The 26,760-nt window shown below is 38.4% G+C and overlaps 1 protein-coding gene across 1 annotated transcript; it reads left to right on the forward strand.

Moving 5' to 3' along the window:
- The first annotated feature begins 102 nt into the window (after positions 1-102).
- On the forward strand, positions 103-25,629 carry kdm2aa (lysine (K)-specific demethylase 2Aa). Its single transcript, XM_051112188.1, is given in 23 exon segments — positions 103-382; positions 7,610-7,748; positions 7,834-7,912; positions 8,007-8,053; positions 8,137-8,315; positions 8,403-8,509; positions 8,723-8,816; positions 11,180-11,333; positions 11,530-11,645; positions 14,440-14,566; positions 14,661-14,893; positions 16,045-16,122; positions 16,320-16,571; positions 16,671-16,787; positions 17,386-17,472; positions 17,726-17,776; positions 17,778-17,885; positions 18,221-18,247; positions 20,432-21,579; positions 23,017-23,180; positions 23,335-23,481; positions 23,576-23,791; positions 24,967-25,629. Coding segments are annotated over 23 exon segments (3,903 nt in total). The 5' UTR covers positions 103-331; the 3' UTR covers positions 25,149-25,629.
- Positions 25,630-26,760: the final 1,131 nt, after the last annotated feature.

Genomic DNA, 26,760 nt, shown 5'->3' on the forward strand with positions numbered 1-26,760 from the left:
AGAGAAACTTTTCTGCAGTTGGTTTTGACGGTGTGGTTATCGACAGCTGTTTAGTCCAATGAGTGGCTGCGCGTTAGCTGGCGGCTGACCAATCAGCAACTACTTCCTGATCGCTTGGGTTAAACGAAAAGTTTTACCATGCGGAGCTACCTGTGGTGGGTGACCGACAATTCAATGTGTACAGTTTTTCCAGACACTTTATTGGACTCGAAGAAATGTCGATGACTTAATGAGGACCTTATGTGAATTTAGTGTGAAGTCACTGGGCTAATTCGACAGAAATGTAGATTTCTTTCACCACACGACCCAAGCGAGAGCTTTATATGCAGTCATGGACTGGACGTCCGCAGGCGATGGGACGTCAAGCCACGGAAGATCAAAGGTATTTAAAATCCATATTTAATAATTATATTATTCATACGAATTTTTAAAACAACGTAGTTGCAGAAATTTAGCTGAAACTGAGTGAGCGTGTTGATATTTAATATTTGATTGGTTGGGAACGCGACACTTTCAGTACATGAAAACCAATCTTTGTGTAGCTGTATTGATCGGCATGCAGCTAAAGCCAATGAGAGCGTGGCTCCTTTGGTCACGTGCACTATTATTTGTTTCTTAGTACCGCCTCCCAGTGAAGTGACAGCGAGATTAACCAATAAGAGCAAAGGCGATGGCGTCGCATGTGTATGCGATTGGATGCTCACCCAATAATGGGCGGGGCTTACTTCGTGGTGTTTTTGTGACGATGTGAAAATGGCGGCGAATGATCTACTACATTAACTTTGTCGTGAATTCACACAGTGGAGCTGTCTAAATAATGCTTACTTTCACTCAGAATAGAAAAGTTACTAGACGAGCCTAGTCGGAGTGCACATTTTAATAGTAAAAAATACACGAGGACTATTTTTACCGCTGGATTTTCCCCACTGTGAGCCCGAGTTTAAGTCTTGTGGAAATATGGTTTTATTTGAAACTTGAACCGGGATTAGCGTATGTTACTCGATAAATATACGCTCCTCATTTCTCGCCTCACTCTTCACGGTTGACTGCAATATTAGACGTTGTACATATAAGCCGTATGTATAAGCAAGACCCCATATCGCCTTGTAATTTTAATATTTTTACGACCGTATTTCTAAACTGGTTAGCGGTTGGTTGGTTAGCTGGTGCTGATGCTCGTTCAGTATCCTCAGCAGCGCTTAGCTTGACAACCTAGCTTTCATGGTTGTTTCAATAACCTGGTGTTTTTTCATTTTTGTGTGAGATTATAATACAATAGTTTTGTAGTGTTAAAGAAAACGCTGAAATCGTTAAACCCGCTTTTGTGTGAACGAAACTGCTCACGAGTTTTTAACTATTTGAAACCGTTATCCAGCAAGTATTCATGTAACGTACCGTTATTTCGATTAAACGGACACTGTAATAAAGTAAATAAAGTGACCATCAAGTACAGTTGTCGTCGATAAACTGACAGAAGCGCGTTCGTTGGCTCGCACTTGCACAGGCGGGCTGAGCGTGAGTCTTCATTCTGACAATGGACGATCACAAACCGCGTTACAGCAAGCGACTGGTAAGTGCAGCACAGTGGACATTTGGAATATAAAATGCTTTGATTTTGGTGGTGCATTGTGTGTATATACTGCACTTTGACAGAAACTTTAGCTTAAGATGTTGAAATGTTAGAAATGTTCACTAACTAGTGCTGTCATTTGTGTAGGAAATAGAATCTGTAAGGCGTCACCAAAATGACTAAAATGTATTTAGCTTTTTTTTTCCACTCCATCGGTTTAATGCGTTCAGATGTTTAAAATTTTGAACAGAGGTCAGTTAAATATTTCTTAAACTTTGGCAAGTCTGGCACTCTCCTGGAGACGTTGGATACAGTAGATAGTAGAATTATTATTTTTATTTATTTATTTATGGCTGACTTGCCGAAGAACCACGTGACCAGCCAGTGCCAGCAACCACTGATCCTGACCTTTTTATGATAGGGAAACATTTCTGTTGTCACATCAAAAATTAGTAAGATAATTAGAATAGTTATGTAATTTCACAAAGCGTTCTTGCAATAAACAGTGGTGAGGGAAAAACGCTTGGAGATTGTCTGGTTCATCTTGCAAATATCTTTTGACTATAGAGCTTAATTGACACTATCAGGCAAAACATTTTTAATGTTTTTCTTAAGCATTTTTTTAAGTCACTTCTTGGCACCAAGCCTACGTTTATTTGATCTAAAATATCGTAAAAACAGTAGAATTTTGAAATATTTTTACTATTTATAATAACTATTATTTATTACTATACTATTATGGTGTAATGTATAATGTTCCAAAAGCTTTTTAATTCAGATAAATGCTGATCTTTGAATCTTTCTGTTCATCAAATAATTATAAATAATGTACTCAACTGTTTTAAATATGATGATGATAATAATAAAAATGTTTCTTGAACAGCAAATCAGCATATTAGAATGATTTTTGAAGGATCATGTGACACTAAAGACTGGAGTAATGAAGCTGAAAATTTAGCTTTGATCACAGGAATAAATTACATTTTAAAATATGTTCAAATAGAAAGCAGTTATTTTAAATAGTACACATATTTAATAATATTACTGCTTTTGCTGTATTTTGGATCAAATAAATGCAGGCTTGGTGAGCAGAAAAAAAAAAAAAAACATTAAAAGTCTTTCTCTTCAAAAACATTTAACCGGTAGTGTATATAATGTTTTCTTTTTAACCTGTGATTTAAATGGTTGAATTCCCTTGTTTCAAACTGACAGGTCACTTTCGCTCTATTAATATTTATATATTTTTTATTAATCTCAACAGTAGCTCAGTTGAAAGCATATTCAACACCATTTACCTCACATGTGAGACTGCCAAAAAGCAATCAATATCATTATATATTTATATGGTGTGTAATTATTCTATTTTCACTTAAACCAAGGCACATCAGTGCCTGAGCAAGCTGCATTTTAAAACACTCGTATTTGATTACTTAAATTTTACGAAATATTGTAATTTGACAACTTAATGTGTAATAAATGCTTAATGTTAGTTGCTGACACAGTGACTTTTGCAAGCAGAAAAATGATTAATGTATGATTGTTTTAACATAGTGGTTCTGTTGTTTAAAGTTGCTTTTAGAGAGTTAGAAGCAGTGAAAAGCTATATCAGACTTGTGGTGTATATAGATTCAAATTGGGAATTTAGAAGTTAGAATTTATGATGTTATGGTGGTTTGAAATCATAATGTTGGTTGGATTGTAACGATTACGATATTAGTTTTCTGAAGAACAGGACAGTGATTTAAAAACGAGGATTGGAAGGATTGTTGTGAGCAGACTGTTTTTGTAGAGGCTGGGGAAGTGGAGGATGAACGATTAGATTGGTTTAGCAGATCATGTGATCAGACATGCGGAAACGGGGAGAGGAGTGGGAGGGGGCACTGCAGAGGCGAAAGGATGACAGAGGAGAACAGACGGCAGATTTTCTCATTCTGAAAGGCTGGAAGAGATGCAGGGATGGAGAACGGGCAGGAGATCCTTACGCTTGTTGACGGGGGGATGTTGTTGATGAGACGCAGAGGCAGGAAGAGGAAAAGCCAGCAGAACGATGAAGATGTGACACTGAAGGTGCGAGGTGTGTAGTGTCTCATTGCCCTCCACAAGGGCTTCCTCCTAGCGCACTGCAGTCTAGGGCCTCGCTTAGAGAGATTGTGATCAAACACTAGGGAATAATAATTCTGGCATTAGTTGTGTTGTCCTTCATTTTTTTTTCTTTTTATACTCCACTTCATCCTCATTCAACCCCTCCAGCGTTTCCGTCTTGTGCTTCGTTATTGGTGTCAGATGGGGACATTTTGCCGTACAGGTTGTGTTTTTCCACTCTAAATGCTTATTTGTTGCATTTGTCACTGGGAGATCTGACAGTTTGTTGTGAGCGGAAGAGATCGAAAGATGCAGTGATGCAGTGACAGATGCAGGAACTGCGCACAGGCCCAGAGGAGGTGAAACTGCAGCATCGTTAGTTAGGGATGGGCACAAGCCCCTAAATAATTGTCAATGACAACACTGATGGATCATCATCATAATTGTGTCTTCAAAAATATCTGTTCTTAATGTTGTGTTTACAGTCGTGTTTTGGGCGGTTCCTTGCATTGGTAAGAATGGGAACATGGTGTACATGGTGACTTTCAGTTTGTGACAGCAGTTTTAGATTCGCTTACACACAGGGCACGTTCTAGCATCTGGTGTGTTTGGCCTTTTGTCTGCATATATGTTGTTTTTATTTCATAGGAATTTGTTTGCATGCTCATAGAGGTGCACATGATTTGATCAGTTCTTCACAGGGATTTGAATGGGTTTGTTGCTAATTTTCTAAGATACTGCACTGTCATTCCCAATTCATTTCATTGATTTTTTTTTTTTTTTTTTTTTTTTTTTTCCCTCTCCCCTTTTTTTTTTCCACCGTTGTCTTTGAGAGGGTGTGACGACAGGGCTTTAGGAAGCATGTGATTGGCTAGTGGCTCCACATCACCATAGAGACATTGAGGGCAGAGGCAAGGGCGAGCAGAGGAGGGTCTTATTGTTTAGTTCTCTATGCGTGTGAGTGTTACTCACCTGCTTTTGGTGAGCTGTGGTACATCTTAGCATCATTAACATTGCAAACTTTGCAATTTTTTATTTCAGGTAGTACTTTTGGTACACTACCATTCAAAAGTTTGGGGTCAGTAAAGATTTTTGTTTTTAAGAAATACATTTATCCAGCAAGGATGCATTAAATTCATCAAAAGTGACTATTAAGACTTTTTCAGTGGGCCTCATTTATGAAACACAAGCAGAATTATTTTTATGTAAATCGTTTGTAAAGCCACTCTGATGTAAACTTATGTTTGTATTTTTTTTAAATGTTAGTTGTACGAAAGAAATGTACACCTGCTCCCTAACACATGTAAATGGTGCAAATGAATTTTGATGCACTGCCATAATATTTTACATGTTTGTTTGCACTGTTTGCTCACAGTGTTAGTCACTGTCACTTTTTACCGAGTCGTCCAATCAATGGAGGAGAGGCAGGACAAATACGACACCGACCAACCATTACCACCCTACATGTACAACGGCTAAACAACAATGAAGTTAATGTTACTAGTTACTGCATTTTTATATTCAGTAATATAATACAAAATGAGATACTAGTAATACATTACTATATGGATATTAGCAACCAATGCGTCTCAGCTGGAAAAATGCTGTGCCACAAAAGCGTTCTCATGTGCCACAAGCTGTTCGTTTTTAGAAGAGCACCCAACATTATTTCAGATGGCTAAAAATGCTTTGGTGGGCGCATGTTAATTGAATATTTATTGTTAAGCATATGGCCTATAAGTCTATTTTGCATTTATGCAATATACTACCAAAACCTAAGAAAGGATTCCAGAATATTCCACTGTGTTCCTGGAAACTTAATTTACGTAGTTGTAGTTCATAGGCCGGGATTATGCTAATTGTGAATGAGCGTGTACACGTATGCGAATTTATGAATGATTGGAATTCATTATCATTAGCACGTTTAACTATCAAATGTGATGTATGTGAACCCGGAAGAGAGTTTTCGGAAAACTACTCTTAATTTACTCATATATTTACACAAGTGTCATGAATAAGGCCCAAATGTTGCGAAACATATAATTTTCAAAAATTGCTTTTTTTTTCTTTAACTTTCTGTTTATCAAAGAATATTGAAACAAAAAGCATTTTGAAAACCTTCCACAAAATATTAAAGTCCCCATGAAATCTAAATTGAAGTTTTATGGCTTACCCTTAGGGTTATCTGTAAGCTAGTGTGCTCCAAAACGATGACCAAATTCGCATTTACAAGATGTAAACATTAAAAAAACTTAGTCTCTAACTTCCACTAATATGGACTAACGATTTTGATGACATCATCCGGCACTTCAGCCTATAATTAAACTTTATCCAATCAAATGCTCTCTAGAATCCAAAACGCCCTGCCCCCTACACTATAAATAGATGCTGAAGCTGCAGCTAAAATCTGTCACTTGTTCACAGAATTTGCGTTTTCTGTACGGTGAATGGCACGTAGTGCACTATATAAGGGATAAGGAACGATTCAGACAGTGTATGTGTGATTTCCATTGGGGCGAAACAAGTCTGGTTTCGCGCTGTCACACGAATCACTGCAGCGCGCACGGTCTGCTCCGGTCCAGAGACACGAGAGCATGGTGCGGATCACATGTTAGAATCGGCATGGACCACAAAGCGTATCTAAGCCATTTGAAGTTTTCACTGAATGCTATATTTTATATCAATATGGATGAGATTGTGGCTGTTGCACACTGACAAATGCAGCTTTACCGAGCTCAACAGCTCTGGCCCAAACTGTGATATAAACAAAACGCTATTGGCTATTTAAAAAAGAGGGTGGGATTGCTTGATATGTCCTGCTCTGTCTTCCTGTATCAGTTGAAATTACGTCAACACAGAATAACGCTGTGTACCTTTAAGCACAGCTGTTTTCAATATTTAATAATATAGTTGATAATAATAAGAAACATTTGTTCAGCAGCAAATCAGCATATTAGAATGGTTTCTGAAGGATATTGTGACACAGGAGACTGGACTAATGGTGCTAAAAAATTTAGATTTGACATCATAGGAATGCTTTACATGTCAAATAAATTAGCTTATTAGCTAATAAGCTGTTTTTATTGTAATAATGTTTTACAACTAATATTACTTTTTTGATGTATTTGTTTATTTTTAAAAAGAAGTGCAGCCTTGGTGGTCGTAAGAGGACAAATCTTACCAACCCCTAGCTTTTGAACAGTAGTGTATGCAGTGCAGAAATCACTGTTAATCATTTGTATTGTACATTCAGTCCTGTCTTAAAATTTGTGCAATTTTGAACAGGTATTACACTCACGATGCCATAGAAAAACCTTTTTGTATAAATGGTTCCATAAAGAACCTTTAACATTTGAAGAACCTTTCTGTTTCACAAAAGGTTCTTTGTGGCAAAAGAAGGTTCTTCAGAGTATAAAAAGGTCAGAAAGAGATGGTTCTTTAAAGAACCTTTGACTGAATGGTTCTTTGTGGCACCAGAAATGGTTCTTCTATGGCATCGCTGTGAAGAACCTTTTAAAGCACCTTTATTTTTAAGAGTGTATGGTAAAGTAAATTCATATGTACTGTAATGATATAAACATGTTGTTATATTAAACAAAAAAAGAGGATGTGACTATTAGTTTTTTGCTGGAGCTATATGAGCAGTTCTTCTCCAAGACTTTCAACAGTGAATCCTTTTGCATCAGCCTGATTTGTGATGTCTTATTAATAGTTGTTGTGTGTGGGCTAGTGCTCGTGATGGATGAGCTATTTAGTGCATGTATGTGTGAGATTGCGGGCAAGTGCATCTCTCAGCCTAGTGTAGGTGTGCGCTCAAATAAACCAACAAGTTGGAGCTGTGGTAGTTATACAACATTTGTTCAGAATTCAAAAGACGAGGAGGAGTGTATGCAGAGAAATAGTGTTGCTTTGGCATTGGTTTTCTTTGTTTAATTCTCTCACTCTCTCATCTTGCAGCGGTCTGGCACGCGGCGGCGTTACCAAGACGATGGCATTTCCGACGACGAGATCGATGGAAAGAGGACTTTCGATCTGGAGGAGAAGCTTCACAGCACCGACTTCAGCTCAGACAGAGTCAAACGCATGGAGGGCAAAGGTAAGAAAGAGATGCAGATCTTTATGGAACTCTTTAAAGATCTCAATGGAGTGTGTGATTTAACACTGCCTATTGTTTTTTTTAGACCTCACATATGAGTATGTCCAAAGATGCGGGCTCCGGGACCCCATCATCTTTGAGAGACCTGATGGACTTGGCATTAAGTAAGAGACTGTCCTTTTCCTCAATGCCATGTTCCTATTTATTTTATTTTCTGAACATGAATTCAATCTGCATTTGCAATATTTCCTTTTTTAGAATGCCAGATCCAGACTTCAGTGTAAATGATGTGAAGTTGTTTGTAGGTAAGTGTTTTTCCGGATGAATTTCGTGTTTACTAGCATTAGTGGTGCTTCAGCATCTCCTCTGTGCTCATTTCTGTTAACAGGAAGTCGACGTATGATTGATGTGATGGATGTGGCTACTCAGAAGGGGACGGAGATGTCAATGGCGCAGTGGAGACGCTACTATGAGACTCCTCCCTCTCAGAGAGATAAACTTTATAATGTTATCAGCCTTGAATTTAGCCACACTAAATTAGAGAGCCTTGTCAAAAGACCTTCCACGGTAGGTACCTTAATACTTAAGACACGCCAAAAATATGAATATTACGATCAGTCCGTGAAAGCCAGAATCTTCTCTGTGTTGTCACAGGTGGACATGATTGACTGGGTGGACAACATGTGGCCACGCCACTTAAAGGAAAGACAAAGAGATTCCACAAACTCTATCACGGAGATGCAATACCCCAAAGTGCAGAAGTGAGCATATTCTTCAATAGAGTCTTTATTAAAGAATGCTCAGATTTATTTTACATCTTATAAAGACTTTAAAACAAAAAAAGTCTATTTATTAGGAAATAAGTTGCATTAGCTTCCTGTCCCATTTCTCACATAGCCCTCTTTGTTCATTTTTGTGGAAATTAAAGCAGTCTTTTTTTTCCTATTTCAAATTTGCTTGTGTTCTGTTTCCAGGTACTGCCTAATGAGTGTGCAGGGTTGTTTCACAGATTTCCACATAGACTTTGGAGGAACATCTGTGTGGTACCACATACACCGGGGCTGCAAGGTCAGAGAGTACTGTACATATACACATTCAAAAGTTTGGGGTTTGTAAGATTAAAATGTTTTTTTAAGAGTCTCTTATGCTCACCAAGGCTGCATTTGTTTGATCTAAAATAAATGCAATAAAAACAGTAATATTGTGAAATATATTACAATTTAAAAGCTGTTTTCTATTTGAGTATGTTTAGAGTGTATTTTCTTGATAGCAAGGCAATTTTGGTTTCAGCAGCCAAGGTTTCAAAGTCTTTGTCACTTTTGATTAATTTTATGCATTCTTATTGAATAAAAAAGCTTTGAACCCCAAACCTTTGAACAGTAGTGTGTAGGGGTGGGTGATATGACCAAAATCTTATATTACAATATGAGACATTTTATTTCACGGTAACGATATATATCACGGTATAGTTTTTTTTGCTTTAAATAATGTCTTTATGATATCTCAATTTTTGATACCGTAGAAATTTCAAGTCGAGCTTTATTGTCATTCCACTACACGTGTGGACACACAGTGGAACAAAATGTTGTCTCACAGGAACAGTGCTACATACATAAACATAAATGTAAACATACATACACTAGACATAGGAACAATTTTTTAAACCTATACATAGCTAACTTACTGAAAGTTGTAATCTAACTATACATATACTATTTACAATTGACTATACATACACATAACCTAAGACAGACTATACAAGTACTCTACATAATAACTGTGTATTATAATGTGCAGAAGAGGTATTTAAGGTCAAGAAGCAAATAGTGCAATATGATTTGTGGTGCATTGACATGTAAACATTTGTTAATTCCTTATTAAGGCCTTGTAACATGGAGGATTCTTGTCACCAGTGTTAAAATCAATACAAATTCTTCATTGTGTAAATTAAATATTTCTTCTTATTAAAGTTACAAAAGTGATTTAGTCAAGAGCAGTGAGAGATTTTCTCTTTTGTTGTTTGATTAACATGAATGGCAGACAGCAAGAATATCAGACTGCTGTCACTTTAAGACCTGCTCAGATGAAATACTCTGTTGCACGTTTTCTTTCTCAACTGTGTGCTGTCTGTACAAGGATACTTTTAAAGATTGGCATTTTGACACATACGAGTGTGTGTATTTAACTGTCCAAGGCCTTATTCCTACACCCCATGACGCTTTGTGCAAATTATGGATAAAATAACTTCCCTTAAGCTGTAAACAATCAGCGAAAGGCTCACTCTATGAACGCAATAATACGTTTTTTTTAAAAACTGGATACAATGAGATGACATTATTCTACTTACCCTTAAACCATCGAACATTAAAATAACATTTAAAAGTGTAAAAGCATAAACGAGGTACTTTCAACAGACTATAGGAATAACGCCAAAAGTGCAATTCATTCCAAAGCAATAACGGACGGCTGAAATATAACTGTAGTAATATATATCTGTATTATGTAGGAATATACATTGCCTTAATCAAAAATGTTCATTAATTTAATCATTGTGTGATACTGTTTCAAAGTGATTTCTGACTTTTTTTTTTTTTTTTTACAGATAGTAAATAGTATTTACCTGTGAAAGAGATTCGTTGTGCATTCCAGGGAATTATTAATAAGATATATTGTAAATTAAATCAGGAGATTGTCCTTTTACATACTATTACAAAGAAACGCAAAGGGGTAGAAAAAAAAAGATGTGGAAAAGAATGCAGCGACTTAAAAAAAGCTCTTGCTATAGATGTTCTTGTTATAACATGTCATGTTAAAATACCAAGCGTATTACGTTATTCTCATGCTCATTCAGTCAGACAGATAAGGTAAGCTTTATTTGTAGGGCAACTTTATGATTTGAAATAATTAGTTTCAGTCTTTCTGAACGGAAGTTCCCCAAACCAGTAGTGCCACCCATAATGTAAAACGCAGTACACTCATCAGGAATAAGGTAGATAGAAGTGGAAAAAATGACTCTGTTCAGTACTTCCACACTCTTTGAGCACCATCTTCACGTCTGACAGAACTCAGAAACAGAAACAGTCTCTCAAACCGTGCATGAGTTTAGCGAAATGAGTTCTCTATTGCTGCTGACTGCATTTCAACATCTTACAATCACTTGTTTTTAAACCCCAGTGCTTAAAAATGTGTGCAAGCGATAAGTTTTTGTGATCGTGTAGCAACATGTAACTGCAAAAAAGACAATAGTCTAAAATCTCTACCAGCTGACAAATTTTTACAGGTTGATGTTTACTGGAATATACCCCTAGTGGTGTACATGCTGAAATCTTCATGATTAATATTTAGTGTAGACACAAGAGCTTATTGATAATTCCATATGAAAAAAAATGGTTTTATCTTACATGTGCTTGAATTGGATTTGTCTTCTACAGGTGTTTTGGTTAATCCCACCCACACCACAAAACCTGGAGCTTTATGAGAACTGGGTGTTGTCAGGAAAACAAGGTGACATCTTCCTTGGTGACAAGGCCACTGATTGCCAGAGGATTGAGCTCAAGCAGGGCTACACTTTCATTATTCCATCAGGTGAGCATGTGCAGGCTCACACATTTGTTTACATGAAGAGAAACACTAGTTTATTTTGTGTGCTTATGTGAATTTTCTTGGATTACCATGTGATTTTTATTGTTTTAGTTTTGAATTATTAGTCTGAGCTTTCTTAACTTACATGTTTGTTGTGAATAAAACCTTTTTCATTTATTAATTTTTTTCTTTTTGTTAGGTTGGATCCATGCGGTGTACACTCCAGTAGACACGCTTGTGTTTGGTGGGAACTTTCTACACAGTTTCAACATACCCATGCAACTTCACATCTCCAACATTGAGGACAGGACACGGGTGAGTCCAGCGTTTTACAGCAACCACTGTTTACTTGTATAACTTACATGACCCTTTATGGGCTTACTAATTATTAGTAAATCCCACAAAACCTGCAAAAATACGACCGGATCATATTTCACCCTAAATTTAAAGGGGACCTAATATGCAAAAATCAGTTTTATAAGAGGTTTTGTGGCCACAGTGTGTGAATACTATGAGCCTAAAATGGTAAAAATCCACCCACTCATGTTTTTATAATTCCAATAAATTATGAACTGTCTCTCAGAACAAGCATTTTTTGATTTTCCCCTCATACACTTTTTCGGAGGGAAAAAGTCCCGCCCATTTGTGACGATCTCTGCCCTTTTAGCATATATAAAGCCCTGAGTGAGAAACGGCAGTCCATCTTGTATACAATGTTAGCGCCAAAGAGGCATTATAAGTGTTGTATTTTGGGATGCACCAACAAACACATCTGAGCCGCTGAGGACACTGTGGTTAAATTTCATAATTGAAGAAAATATCCCGGAAAAAAATCAGTAAAGTCCCCTCTATGTTTAGGAATCAATATCATCACTTCGTGCACGAATGTCAGCTCCAGACAAAGTAAGTTACGTGTTTGTTTTCCAAATTGCCTTCCTGAAAGAGCTTTTTGGCACTCTGTAAGGCTAATGTTGCTAAAGCTTCCATTGTCTCTGTCAGCTTTCCCTGATACCAGAATGATCGTCGATAGGAATGTGGTAGTTAAAAACTGCATATGAGGTAGTTAAAAACTGCATATGAAAACAATGTGGTGTGGACCGCTGGAATTTGGCAAACTCATAATCACAAGTGGGGCTTATAAAGTTTATAAAGTGGCATGCCATGGCACCTTGAGTTATTTTTCATCTGTATAATACATAAACGCACAGTAAAATCAGATGACTGATTTTTAAACAGAGTATGTTGTCTGTAAAGATAACAGGCTTGTACTAATAGTGTAATGTTTATTCGCAAAGAACAGCACTGGAGCGCTTTGCTCTTGAAGCTCCGCCCTCTTCTCCGGGAGCAACAGCTCATTTGCATTTAAAGGGACAGACCCAAAAACAGCGCGCTTTGGCTCATACCCTGAAAGTGGCAATTTTAACAAGATATAAATATTATATAAATATATAAATTATCTGTATTTTGAGCTAAAACTCCACATATACACACTGGGGACATCAAAGACTCATTTTATGTCTTGTAAAAAGGGGCATAGTAGGTCACCTTTAAAGGAGTAGTTCACTTCTAGAACAAATTTACAGATAATGTACTCCCCTTGTCATCCAAGATCTTCATGCCTTTCTTTCTTCCCCCCCCCAAAAAAAAAAAAATATATATAATTTATTATAATATATATATATATTTTTTTTTTTTTTTTTGAAGAAAACATTTCAGGATCTCTCTCCATATAGTGGACTTCAATGGTTCCTGCAAGTTTGAACTTCCAAAATGCAGTTTAAATGCAGCTTCAGGCACTTAACAATCCCAGCTGAGGAATAGCTGTCTTATCTAGCGAAACAATCGGTCATTTTCTAAAAAAAATAAAACATTTCTATTAGGGATGTCACAATACTCAATATAATATTGAACCGTTCAGTTAGCGTTTGTGAATTGCGTTTTTTGGTTTTGCATTTAAATAATTTCCTTGTTTTTTTTCTCTCTAAATTTGCTGTGTGTGTGTGCCCGTGATTTCACGTGCAAAGATAAGGAAACGCCTCCGTGTTTATATTTGAAAAAGCAACACTTCCAGAGCATCTTCCCTTCTAATAAAATGCAATGATAAGCCTTTCTAAACTTGCTGTCCAACAAAAGAGAACATTATAACTTTTTAATTCACAGCATCAGTTGAGTGTTTAAAATAACTTCCTTTTGTGAACTGATGTGGCTTCTTATCATAGAATGAGGCATACAGTATATTCTAACTTATACTGTTTGTCGATTAGCAGTGGCTTACAAATATACTTAATCATTATGAAAATACCCGAGATGGCTTGAAGAACACAGATAAACCATATATTATTGCAGACGAGTGTTTATTGTCCTTACATTTCACCATTTAAAACGCTTAACGTTATATCTTGTTTTTATTCAGTTACAGCAATAGCGATGCCCTTATTCACATTAGAGATTTCCTGGCTCATCTTGTCTAGCTCTGCCATGTGCATGCATACTGTGTAATCTGGGTCAATACAGTTAGGGTATGTCGAAAGACTCCCATGTCATTTTTTTCAAATTCAAAATCGTCCTACAATCGTCCTACATCAAATTCTTGGGCACCATAGAAGTCCACTATAGAAAGATAATTCCTGAAATGTTTTTTTTTTTTCTCAAAAAACTATTTCGTTACGACTGAAGATAGAAAGACTTGAACATCTTGGATGACAAGGGGGTGAGTACACTATCTGTAAAATTTTGTTCTGGAAGCGAATAACTCCTTTAAAAAAAATAAACAAAGAAGTAAGAAATTACATTGTGCGTTAGGAAAAAATACATATTTTTTTGTACCACATTTGGACCATTTGTGAAATTCTGCAAATTAAGCATACTTCTCAATTTTCATCACAATAATGAGGAAAAAATGTGTCATTTTAATTACCACAATCCAATAATCATGGTAGGATTTCTTGTACTGTATTATTATTTTTTTTTTGTTTTTGTTTTTTTTTTTGTGGTCTGTAGGATTTTCCATACTATTTTTTACTGAATGTTTGGTAGGAAAAGGTGTATCATTTTCATTAAAATAATGAATGAAAGGGAAATATCGTAACTGTCTCTGGTTGTTTCTCAGGTGCCAGCTAAGTTCCGGTATCCATTCTTTTATGAGATGTGCTGGTACGTGTTGGAGCGTTATCTGTACAGCATCACCAACACCTCCCACCTCATCCCTGAGTTTCAGAAACACTCTCTGGGGATTGGTCAGTATATTAACAACACACTGACATCCTAACAGATTTGATTGAGCATTGATAAGCTTAACTTTCTTTCTCTATTTCTGAATCTAACACACAGGCTTGAAGCGGGAAGGCTCAGGTTGTGAGGTACTTAATGGCCATGCTAAAGAGGAACAAGATGACAGCGATGCTCCATCTCCACCTAATGCACCAGGGGTGAAGCTTCACTTGACTCCTTTTGAGCTGGAGGGGCTGTGGCACCTGGTGGGGAAGTTAGAGTCTCTTCCCTCACATAAGAAGTGCGTGCCTTCAGGAATACACAACGCTGCTGCCCTGCTACATGACATACGGGTGAGAACTCATTCCCGTTGAGTTTTACACTTCTGTTTATTGTTTATTCTGTTATTTTGATGTAATTGCTGATATTTTGATGTCAGTGGTTAATATTAGGTTTTGTTGCTTAATGGAGAAGTTCACTTCCAGAATGAAAACGTCCTGATAATTTACTCATCCTTATGATTTATCTCCATATAGTGGACTTCAGTAGTGGCCAGTTGGTTGAAGGTCGAAATTGCAGTTTCAGTGCTGCTTCAAAGGGCTCTACACGATCCCAGCTGAGGAATAAGGGTCTTATCTAGCAAAACAATTGGCCATTTTCTAAGAAATATATACATTTATATATTTTTTAGCCACAAATACTTATCTTGCGCTGGCTCGACCTCACGCATTTACATATGTGCGAACACATGACGTAGTTAGAAGTACTGGCCTAGTGTTTACAAAGCATATGTACTAAAAGTCAAACACCCTTTATAAAAAAAAAAAAAAAAAGATAAAACAACAAAGTTGGAGGAGAAAGTGAGATGGAGTACCCTACCCCCACCCTAGTGCAAGACAAGCTTTTGTGGTTAAAAAGTATATAAATTTTTATTTTTTAAGAAATCAAACCAATCGTTTCGCTAGATCAGACCCTTATTTCTCAGCTAGGATCGTGTAGCGCCCTTTGAAGCTGCATTGAAACCAGGGTTGACAGGTTTTCACAACAAATCCCACCCAGTTGCTACTAAAAACAAGCCCAAAACTAGCCCAGTTGTGTTTCAGACGGGATCCCCCAGTAAAAATTGCCTTCGGGGGGTAAAATACAGGGTTTTTTTTGGCGGGGTTCCCCTGGTAAAATTCACATTTCAGGGGCTAAATGTCACACCATTGGGGTCGCTACAACCCGTGTCAACAGTGTTAAAGTAGCTAAATTCTGTGTGAAAACCACGGACTTGATTGAAACTGCAATTTGAACCTTCATTATTTAGAGTCCATTATATAGAGAAAAATCCTGGAATGTTTTTCTTAAAAACATCATTTCTTTGCGACTGAACAAAGACTGAGCATTTTGGATGACATGGGGGTGTGTAAATCATCATGAAATTTTCATTCTGTAAGTGAACCTCTCCTTTAAGAAACTAGTCAGCACAGTAGTTTTGAAATGTTTATTTTCCATCTTTCAGGCATTATTGAAAGAACATGCCAATGACACCCCTAAACTCTCTTACACTGGAAAACCCATTGTCCGATGGCCAAAGAGGGTAAGATCACGGAATTAGTTTTTATAAATTGTTTATTTCTAATTGGCTTTCCAGAAAAAGCATTAAGTGAAAGCATTAAAACAAAACCCTAAAATTTGCACTTTCTCTCTTTTTTGTTCTGTTTGAATATTCTATTCTCTCCTAAACCCATCACGCTGCAGCACTTACCTCTGATTTCTCTTTGTCCCTCTCCCAAGCCCCCCTGGTACCAACCCCCTCCTCCGCCTCCACCTGTTATTCGTCCCAAGCTGGCGACCACACCCATTATTCCACGGCCAGTGAAACCAGCCTCTAATATGTCGGTCCTGCGACGGCGCCGCGTGCGGTGTAAACGCTGCGAGGCCTGTCTGCGCACAGAATGTGGTGACTGCAACTTCTGCAGAGACATGAAGAAATTTGGCGGCCCTGGCAAACTCAAACAGACCTGTGTCCTGCGCCAGTGCCTCGCTGTGAGTGTCTTCCCATTGTGCATTTTACTGTTAATGTAGCCTTCCTTTGTTTGAATATATTGATTAACATCACTTTGTCTTTCTGTGTTCTCTCAATAGCCTGGTCTGCCACTTTCTGCTGTATGTGAGATCTGTGGGGAAGGCAACCAGGACACTGGTGAAGAGCTCATGGAGTGCTCCAACTGTGCTCAGATTACACATCCTAGCTGTTTGAAGGTACAAGCATTATTATTACAGACAGCAGTTCAATAGACTTCTCAAAATGCTTTATGCAGATTCATTCATCTTGTGAGCATTGTGACTAAAGTGCCAAGGGTGGATGTCAGAAAAGCATTTTCGACACAAAAGAGCTCAACAATTGGCCTATGGTAGTAAAAAACTTATTCATGTTCTTCATAGAGAAATGCATTGCTATAACAAGAGTCCTTAGATGGACCAACATGAGCTTTTAAGGAGATTTTACCATGAGAGTTTAAAAGGATCCAAAAATAAAAACTAAAAATTGTCATTAATTACTCACCCTCATGTCGTTCCAAACCTGTAAGACCTTCGTTCATCAAATTAAGATATTTTTGATGGAATCTGAAAGCTTTCCAACCTTGACGAGAAAGCAACGCAACTGATTTTAAGGCCAAAAAAGGTAGTGAGGACATTGTTAAAATAGTCCATGTGACTTCAGTGCTTCAACCTTAAACCTTAAACACAGTATGCTTTTTGGGATGGACAGCTTTATTTGTTCTTACTGATATCATGTATAGTGCTTTCTCTTGTACAGTAAATAGTTTGACTGTTGTAATGTCCCCTGTCTGTGTAGACATCTGGCGAGGGAGTGGTAAACAAAGACCTACCGAGCTGCTGGGAGTGTCCCAAATGTGTTATGGGCAAAGATACAGATTCTGAGGTAAAGCACATTTTTGCAAGCACAAATATTCACCCACACCCCCAATTTTGAACACTCTTGTTTGAACCCACATTCAGGCCTTTGAAACAAAGAAAGCTTTGAGTGTTTGTTCTAATGCTGCTAGCTTTTGCAGGCCTGCATACATACACACTCATTCACACCATGTAGAAAGACGCATGCCGAGAGCTTACTGTTTTTTACACACTCTGCGATCTGCGTGTGTAACAGTAACGCTTGTTTCCCTGTGTGCCAGTCGTCAGGCAGCGGTGATGACATCACGGCACAGGATGGGTCAGGGGGGGCTCGGGGGCGAGGGCGGGGCATGGCACGGGGTCGGGCGGCCCCCCTCTTCTCTCTCTCACGGGTCGCTCCAGAAACGGGCCGCAGCCCCTGAGCAGCGGCTCAGGAAGCGGGTGAGAGGCTCCGCCTTCCTCACACCACTGCTGCCGCATGCACTGCCGCTCTGCTCTGACTTTATTTTGCATTCCCTTCTCTGCTCTCTCTACCTCTTGCAGTAAATCCCCCGTTTTGTTAGATTTTTTTTTCATGTCTGTTTTCTCTCGCTCTCTCTTTGGCCCACCCTGCCCTGTTCATCATCATCGTGCCCCACTGCTTTGACTGACTGAGGGTTTCAGAATCAGCTTTGTGTTCACTGCTTGTGTGATTCCATTCAGTGGTCCTGATGTGTTCATCACTGTTCGTTGTTTTCAAGTATATAGTAACTACAGTATGTTATTCTGTTTTGCAGCTAAAATTGGAAGGTGGTAAAACACATGTAAGTATCTTTATTTTTTTTAATGGAGATCTATTATGCCCTTTTTTACAATATGTAAGAAGTCTCACGTGTCTGTCAAGTTTTAGCTCAAAATACTCCACAGATCATTTATTATATCATTTTGTAAATGCCTGTTTTAAGGGGAAGCATGAGCTGCTGCTACCCGTCCCTTTTTCTAGAATAGGACTGTGCCTTTACAGTTTGCATCTCGAATACTCTCAGAAAAAACAGCTGTTTGGTTTTGATTATCATGTCTGTCACGCTGAAATCATGCGTTTTAAACCATATTATTTTAAACTTCTAATACGGTTTTCTGAGCACACACATCTGAAGCACGCACACAGAAAGCAGATATCACACGGCATGTGTCTTTCATGCCTTATTGCGCTTAAACTATCAAATACGCAAACGTATATGTTAAAAACACATACAAAAGCAGTCAGTTATGTCTGTGAAGGCAAACATCTGGGAAAGAAATCACATATTTGTATTAGATCTGTGTGGCAGCAGTGCAATATACAGTAAATAAATGAATAAATCCCCTGTTGTATTGTGTTCCCTGAGGCTGGGACTCTGAATAGTGTTCTGTGCTCATCTGTGCAGCCAACAACAGAACAGTTAGCAAGCTTTCCTCCAACTTTTGGCATGACGTTAGAACTGGTATACCATTGTCGCTTGTGAAAACAAAATTACGACGCTGTGGGTGGAAACATGCAGATTAAGGGGCGATAATATAAGATCCCCTTCCTACATCACAGGGGGAGCGAAATCTGAGCAGCTTGTTTTTTTTCACATGCTTGCAGAGAGAGGCTTACAAAAAAAGATACTGGGTAGTCCGTTTTCACATTTTCTGGGTTGGTAGATGCACCGGGGACCCAATTATAGCACTTGAACATGGGAAAAAGTAAGATTTTCATGATATGTCACCTTTAAGACAGTTTTAGCGCCAGCTGTGGTCTGATCCCCTTAAAACTTTGCATGCTTCTTTAGAATCACCCGTCACGTGCTCAGCAGGTTTCATTTTGAGTTTTCCTTTAGGCTTTATAGGATTTTGGCTAAGTTTGGACAGGCCTCTTTTCTGAATGAAAAATAGCCTCCCCAAGGGTAAATTTCAACATTTTATTTGATTAGTTATTAACCTAGAGGGTCCAGAGGATTGTACTGCAGTGTTTTTTTTTTTTTTTTTTTTTTCCCCAGATTGAGCGAAAAACGTAGGACCAGTTCGCAAAAGTTTTTTGCTCTCAATCATTTAACAAACGATTTGATTGACAGCAGTGGTTCTAGAGGCAACCACCTCTGGAATGAGGAGTTCTATCGTATAATCCAAATATTATACGTATATGCGAAGAACTGTGCAACGTACAATCGTTTACGCCCTTGAAAAGTGTGGTATCACCCTCCAGTGGCTGATTTCTTTTAAACATCTCTCAGACCTTTGGAGCCATGAGTTGAACAGGTCCACAGATTTTCGTTCTGATCGGCCTCCGTTAATGTTGTCTGACAGGTGCTCCGATTTTGTTGGCCAATGGCAGCCATGTTTTTTGAGTTACGCAAATGTCCTTGTAGACACTTGTGGCACTTTGGACCAAGACTGTGCACACCAATTGATAGGACAAATGTTTGCACAGTGATAGCCATTTTAGTTTTTTCCCATCTTATAGCACCACCAAGGTCAGCAAAATTTTTTTTTTTTTTTCTTCTTCTTCTCCGTGTGACCTCAGATTGAGATCCTATGTAAGTGTTCTGGCAGAAGTATCTCATATCTCAAGTAGGTTTTTCAAAAAATGTGAAATACCCAAAAATTTCGCCGGCTTATAATCTGAGCCTGCGACTGACGGTTTAGGAGTTATGAGCGATTTTGTATTTTTGATCGCTGTAGTGCCTCTATCAGGCCGATTGGGGTGAGCTTTGGTCACATTGTAGGTGATGTGAGATACTACCATTCCTCCAAATTTCAAGTCTCTACGACTTAAGGTTTGGTCTGCACGATCATTTTTACGTGGAGATTGCTGATCCGTGACCATTCGAACAATTGCAAACTATGCGCTTGAACCCCTAATAGTCATTTTTTTCTGACTAGTTGCTTATGTGACAACAATTGGATTAAAGATTGTGAAAGGTTTTCTCTTCAGTGTGGCTCTTTTCTAATTTTCTCATTCACATACCCTTTTCTCTCTATTTTAGAAACGTAAATCGTCATCTCTTGATCCTCGTGTGGCTAAAATCTATCGGCGACATGGGATGGAGCACGATGATGATTCAGGCAGTGATGACGATAGTGGCAAGATGTCGTCAGTCCGGGGCGGGGTCTCTTCATCCCGCCGAGGTTATGGATCTGGAAGGCGAGGTGTTTGGAGAGGCTCCTCGCATCGAGGGAGTCGAGGGGGAGGCAGCTTGGCAACCAGTTCGCTGAAAATGAGGCGGGGACTTGGGGCAAGAGGGGAGAGAGGGGGTCGGGTTAGGTTAAGAGGCGGATCCCACATGAGGCGACGGCGATATGAAACGGAAGATGAAGATGATGATGATGACGACGACGATGACGATGATGAGGAAGATGATGATGAGGATGACAGTGATGAAGAGAGACATATTAGCCGGTCAGATAAGGAGCATCGTTCAAGGAGACGGAGGCGGCGAGGTGAGGACTACGATGATGATGACGACGAGGACGATGATGATGAGGAAGACAGCGAGGAACAGGACTTTGAAGGAGAAGATGATGAGATGGAAGACTTAGATGATGGAGGAGAGGAAGATGAAGATGATGAGGATGGAGAGAACCAATCAGACTCTGATCCTGATCCGCCCGTCTTACTAGTCTCCGACTTGAATGATGACCTGCTGAACGATTCATATCTGACTGTGACCCTCCAGCGTCCTCCAAAGGCCAAACGTGACCCCGGTTCCATTGTACCCAAACTGGAGGCGGCTATGTCTCCCCGAACACCTAGCGGTCCTGGCTTCATGCAGCGCAAAACGCTACCCAGGACTCGTCTCAGGAACAGCACCTCGACACCAGCCGGAAACGGCCTCTCTCAGTCCAAAAGCGTCCACACGTCCGGCCGCCACACGAGGCGGAGTTCCAACCAGGACGGTCGAGAGAGAGACACAGCGTCACCGTCCTCTATGTCTTCTCGTTCCTCTGTTTCTCCACCTCCTCCTCCTCCAGCCATCACCACTTCTTCTCCTCCTTCCCTTCTTTCTCATCCCTCATTCCGTGATGTAGGAAACGAGCGTGGTTGTGAAAAGGACATTTGGATGTCAGTCTTTCGTTACTTGGGGCGGACAGACTTGGCTGTGTGTATGAGAGTCTGCAAGGCTTGGTACAAGTGGTAAGTGTAGTAGTTACAGGTAAAGGGATGGTTTAACCAAAAATGAAAATGAGTCATTAATTTCGCAGACATAAATCTACATAAAACTAAGGTTGAAACTGATGTTGCATGGACAGTTTTAATTATGTCCTTACTACCTTTCTGGGCCTTGAACAAGGCAGTTGTGTTGCTGTCTATGCAGGTTTAGAAAGCTCATTTCATCAAAAATAATTTAATTTGTGTTCCGAAGATGAACAAAGGTCTTATGGGTTTGGAACGACATGAGGTTGAGTAATTAATTACAGAATTTTCATTTTTGGTTGAACTGTCCCTTTAAATATATGCACTGTGGTTTTCAGAGTGAGGCGTGGCTCTGCTCATTTACAAGGAACCAGCTCATAATCAGGTGTTTTCAGTGTAATACTTTTGTCCAAATGGTGAATATTGGGATATAGTTATGCCTTCAGACCAAAAACAAATGTTGACTATTAGAAAGACTATGCTATGCACTACCAGTCAAAAATTTCTGAACAGTAAGCTATATAATTTTTTTTTAAAGAATTCTCTTCTGCTCCCCAAGCCTGCATTTATTTGATCCAAAATACAGCAAAAGCAGTAAAATTTTACAATATTTTTACTATTTAAAAAAACTGCTTTCTATTTAAATATATTTTCTAAAATGGAATTTATTCCTGTAATCATTTCTTTCTGTGTGCATCATTACCCCAGTCTTCAGTGTCACATGTTCCTTGTTTAAGGAACTTTTTTTTTAATTATTATTAGCATCAATCTATAAAACAGCTGCATATTTTTTTTTCAGGATTCTTTGATGAATAGAAAGATCCAAAGATCAGAAATTAGTACTTTAATTTAGCAAGGATGCTTTAAATTGATCAAAAGTGATGGTAAAGACATTTATAATGTTACAAAAGATTTCTATTTCAGATAAATGCTGTTCTTCTGAACTATGGATCAAAGAAACCTGAAAAAATTATACTCAGCTGTTGTCAACATAATGATACTAAATGTTTTTGAGTGGAAAATCAGAATATTACAATGATTTCTGAAGGATCATGTGACTGGAGTAATGATGCTAAACATTTAGCTTTGAAATCACAGAAATAAATTACATTTTAAAATGTTAAAATGTCAGTAAAAATATTTTAGAATTTTACTGTTTTTGCTGTACTTTGGATCAAATAAATGCAGAAGAGACTTCTTTAAAAAAAAAAAAAAAAAACATTATGACTGCTAGTGTATTTCTTATAATATCACCTTTTCAGTAATCTGTTGTTTACAGCACTGTACTTTCGCAACTTCCTAAAAGGCTGATGGTGTTTTTAGTTTCTTGACTTTTGTTTTGGTTCATAGTTGTGATAGGTCGTGATCTTGATCTTTCTGTGAATTTATTTATTTTTTTTCTCTCAGAGTAATTGTTTTGGTTCTCTCCTGCTGTAGGTGTTGTGATAAGCGCTTATGGACACACATAGATCTGAGTCGATGTCGGTCACTCAGTCCTCAAGCTCTGTCAGCCATCATAAAACGACAACCTGTGACACTTGACCTCTCTTGGACACCAGTATCAAAGAAACAGATTGCCTGGCTCATTCATCACCTCCCAAGTATAGTTTACCCAAATCTCAGCCTTTTATAAATCCTAACCGTATTAACTTTGAAATTGTCTGATGTTTTTATATGCACATGAAATTGGTTAAAACTAAAACATGCATCACAGTCGAGACAAAAGTATACTTATCTGTTTTTTTTCCCCCACAGGTTTGAAAGATCTAATAATGTCAGGTTGTTCGTCATTATGCGTGTCAGCGTTAAGTACACAGAGCTGTCCGGGTTTGCGAATCCTTGACCTGAGCTGGGCCGTGGGTGTCAAAGATTCGCAAATAAAAGACCTCATTGTGCAGCCAGGTAAGGCACTCATAATCACTATTAATAAGGTTTGTATTTAGTGTGAGCTGAAATTCACTCTCCTCTTTTACCTTTACCTTCTCTCATCACACAGGCAGTGAAAGTCGCAGTCGGCTGAGAGGTTTGCTCACTCTGCGATTGGCTGGTTTGGATGTGAATGACTCCGCCCTGAAGATGATAGTCAGACATATGCCTTCACTGCGCCGGTTAGATTTGTCCCACTGCCAGGGACTCACAGACCAGTCCATCAACCTGCTCACAGCGACCGGCTGCAATACTCGCAACACACTTAGACAGCTCAATCTTTCAGGTACCCTTGATCTTCTAAAAATACCTATGATACAGTTGAAGTCAAAAGTTTACACACACCTTGTAGAATCTGCAAAATGTGAACTGTTATACCAAAATCAGTGGGGTCATACAAAATGCGTTTTCTTTCCTGAATAAGATTTTTCACATTTAAAAGATGGCCCGCAAGAGAAAATAATAGTTGAAAATGTACACGATTTTTAATACTGTGTTGTTACTTGAATGGTGCCCGCTGTTCTTCAGAAAAATCCTTCAGGTCCCAGAAATTCTTTGGTTTTTCAGCATTTTTGTGTATTTGAACCCTCCCCAACAATGACTGTATGATTTTGAGATCCATCTTTTCACACTGAGGACAACTGAGGGACTCATATGCAACCATTATAGAAGGTTCAAACACTCAGTGATGCTCCAGAAGGAAACACAATTTATTAAGAGTCGGGGGTGAAAACTTTTGGAATTTGAAGAATAGGGTAAATTTAACTTAATTTGTCATCTGGAGAATATCTTCTGTAGCTTCTTAAGGGCAGTACTAAATGGAAAAAAAATATGATATTTAGGCAAAATAAGAAAAATCTACACACCTTCATTCTGTTCAAGTTTTCACCCCCTGGCTCTTAATTTATCTTTTTTTTTGTTGTTGTTGTTGTTTGTTTTTTGTTCTGGAGCATCAGTGGGCGTTTGAACCTTCTGTAATAGTTATGAGTCACTCAGTTGCCCTCAGTATGAAAAGATGGATCTCAAAATCATTGTCATCGCTGGAAAGGGTTCAAATAAACCAAAATGCTAAAAAAAAAAAAAAAACTAAGAATTTGTGCGACCTGAATGGCAGTTTAACTGTTCAGGACAAACAAGGGACTCGGTAACAACTATCACTAAACAAAAAAACACAGCTGTGGATCATTCAGGTAACAACACAGTATTAGAATCGAGTGTATGTAAACTTTTGAACGGGGTCATTTTTATAAATTCAACTACTATTTTTTTCTTGTGGACTATATGTAAACATCTTTTGTGTGAAATATTTTATTCAGGACAGTACTAAATAAATAACATGCATTTTGCATGATCCCTCTTATTTGGGTAAAATAATTAACATTTTGCAGATTTTGTGAGGTGTGTGTAAATTTTTGACCTCAACTGTATATCTATCTATCCCTGTTTTCTCTGTCTCTCTAGGTTGTAATAAGTTGACGGATGCTTGTCTGTCCTACATGAAGCGACTGTCAGCTCTGGCTTTGTTGGATCTGCGGGGCTGTAGGAACGTGACTCGACGCGGCTGTGAAAACTTTATCTCTGACCTGTCCTACTGCACCGTATTCTGTCTGACCGAGGACAAACTCATTCAGAGAATATCGTAACATGCACACGTAAACACGCACACACATACATACACACACAGTCTCCGCACAGCTCTGCTTAGCGAGCTCACGAGTGCTCCATCCCACTCAATACAGGCTCATCTGGCCTGAATGGGAGGATGAGGCTGAAGAAAAGAGACGGATGGAAGGATATGGCCACTGTTCTAGAAGAAGGGTAAAAACAGGCTAACGGGAGAGGTTATTTTCAGCGCCGTCTTGAAGTAAAGTGGAGGATTTTATTCCCATGATCCACGAGACCGATCCAGACACATCCAGCGTGTGGCTTTTTCTTCTTCTCTGGGCATTCAGCCTAATCCAAAGTGACTCCTTCAGATGTTGCTGCTGATGTGCTTGAAATTGAACTTCTGATCCAGCCCAGCTGGGATTTGGTGAATGAGGAATGGAAGGTTTGATCAGAGATTCGGTCCAGGTGTGGCCACTGACGTTCTGATGATTTGTTGGCACAAGCGAGGAGAAAGAATATGACACATATGGCATGTCCTGATAGTTCTCAGTGGCAGCACAGGATGAATCTGAATCTGAATCATAAAGACTTCAGCATACCGATCCAGATCGTTCACTCATGCTTCTTAGAGACGTCATGTCAGAACGTGAATTTTGGTCGTTCAACCTTTCTGAAGGTTCTGCTGCCTGGATGTTTGTAGACATTTAACACACCACACTAAGTTTTTACTCGTGCATACCAAACAAAAGTCACTCTTTCTTTGTTTTCTTTCATCTGATGTTTTGTTCTTCTGCTTGCTGGCATCTCAAATCAGCTATTCACCTGCATTCTCCTGTCCTGTCTAAACTAGGAAAGGGTTGCTCACAGTTCAGGCTAAATTGTTCATTTACCCTTGGAAAGCTATAATTTAAGTGCAACTTGTAGCAACACAATAGCAATTATTTTCTGAGGACTTTTTAAAAAGTGTTCATTTGTTTTGTTTTGTTTTTTCATGAAAAGCAGAAAAATAAAAAAATGGAAAGCAAACAATGTGTTTGACTTTGCTTACACCTGTTTTGTCATATACATATATATATATATATATATATATATATATATATATAAACGCAATAGTGTCATTTTATTTAGCTGATGTCAGTTCAGTGTTGAAAAATTTGTCATTCAGCTTATTTTACTGTAAATTTTAATTCAATAACTGAGAAAGCCAAAGGTGACAGTACCACTTTTTTATATATGTACGGAAATAAATATGTATTGTGTATGTATGAACTTAATGATCTAAGATGTACACATTTCATGAACACAATATTTACTCCATTTTGTGTGAATATTTGAATACTAATGTTACAAACACATCTATTCGGTCCATTTTGATAATTGATGTATTTGACACTTTTATCCAAAACAACTTGCATTCCATCAATAATCCCACAGTATCAGTCAATTAATGGCTAATGTAGTACTTAAAGAGTTAGTTCACCCAATAATGAAATTTAAGTCATTAATTACTCTCCCTCATATTGTTCTAAACACATAAGCTCTTCGTTCATCTTCGGAACACAAACTGAGATATTTTCAATGAAATATGAGATCTTTCTGACCCTCCATAGTCACCAAGGATGCTACCATGCTACCAAAGGTACAGAA

This window comes from Labeo rohita, chromosome 1, assembly GCF_022985175.1.
Source record: "Labeo rohita strain BAU-BD-2019 chromosome 1, IGBB_LRoh.1.0, whole genome shotgun sequence".
Taxonomy (NCBI): domain Eukaryota; kingdom Metazoa; phylum Chordata; class Actinopteri; order Cypriniformes; family Cyprinidae; genus Labeo; species Labeo rohita.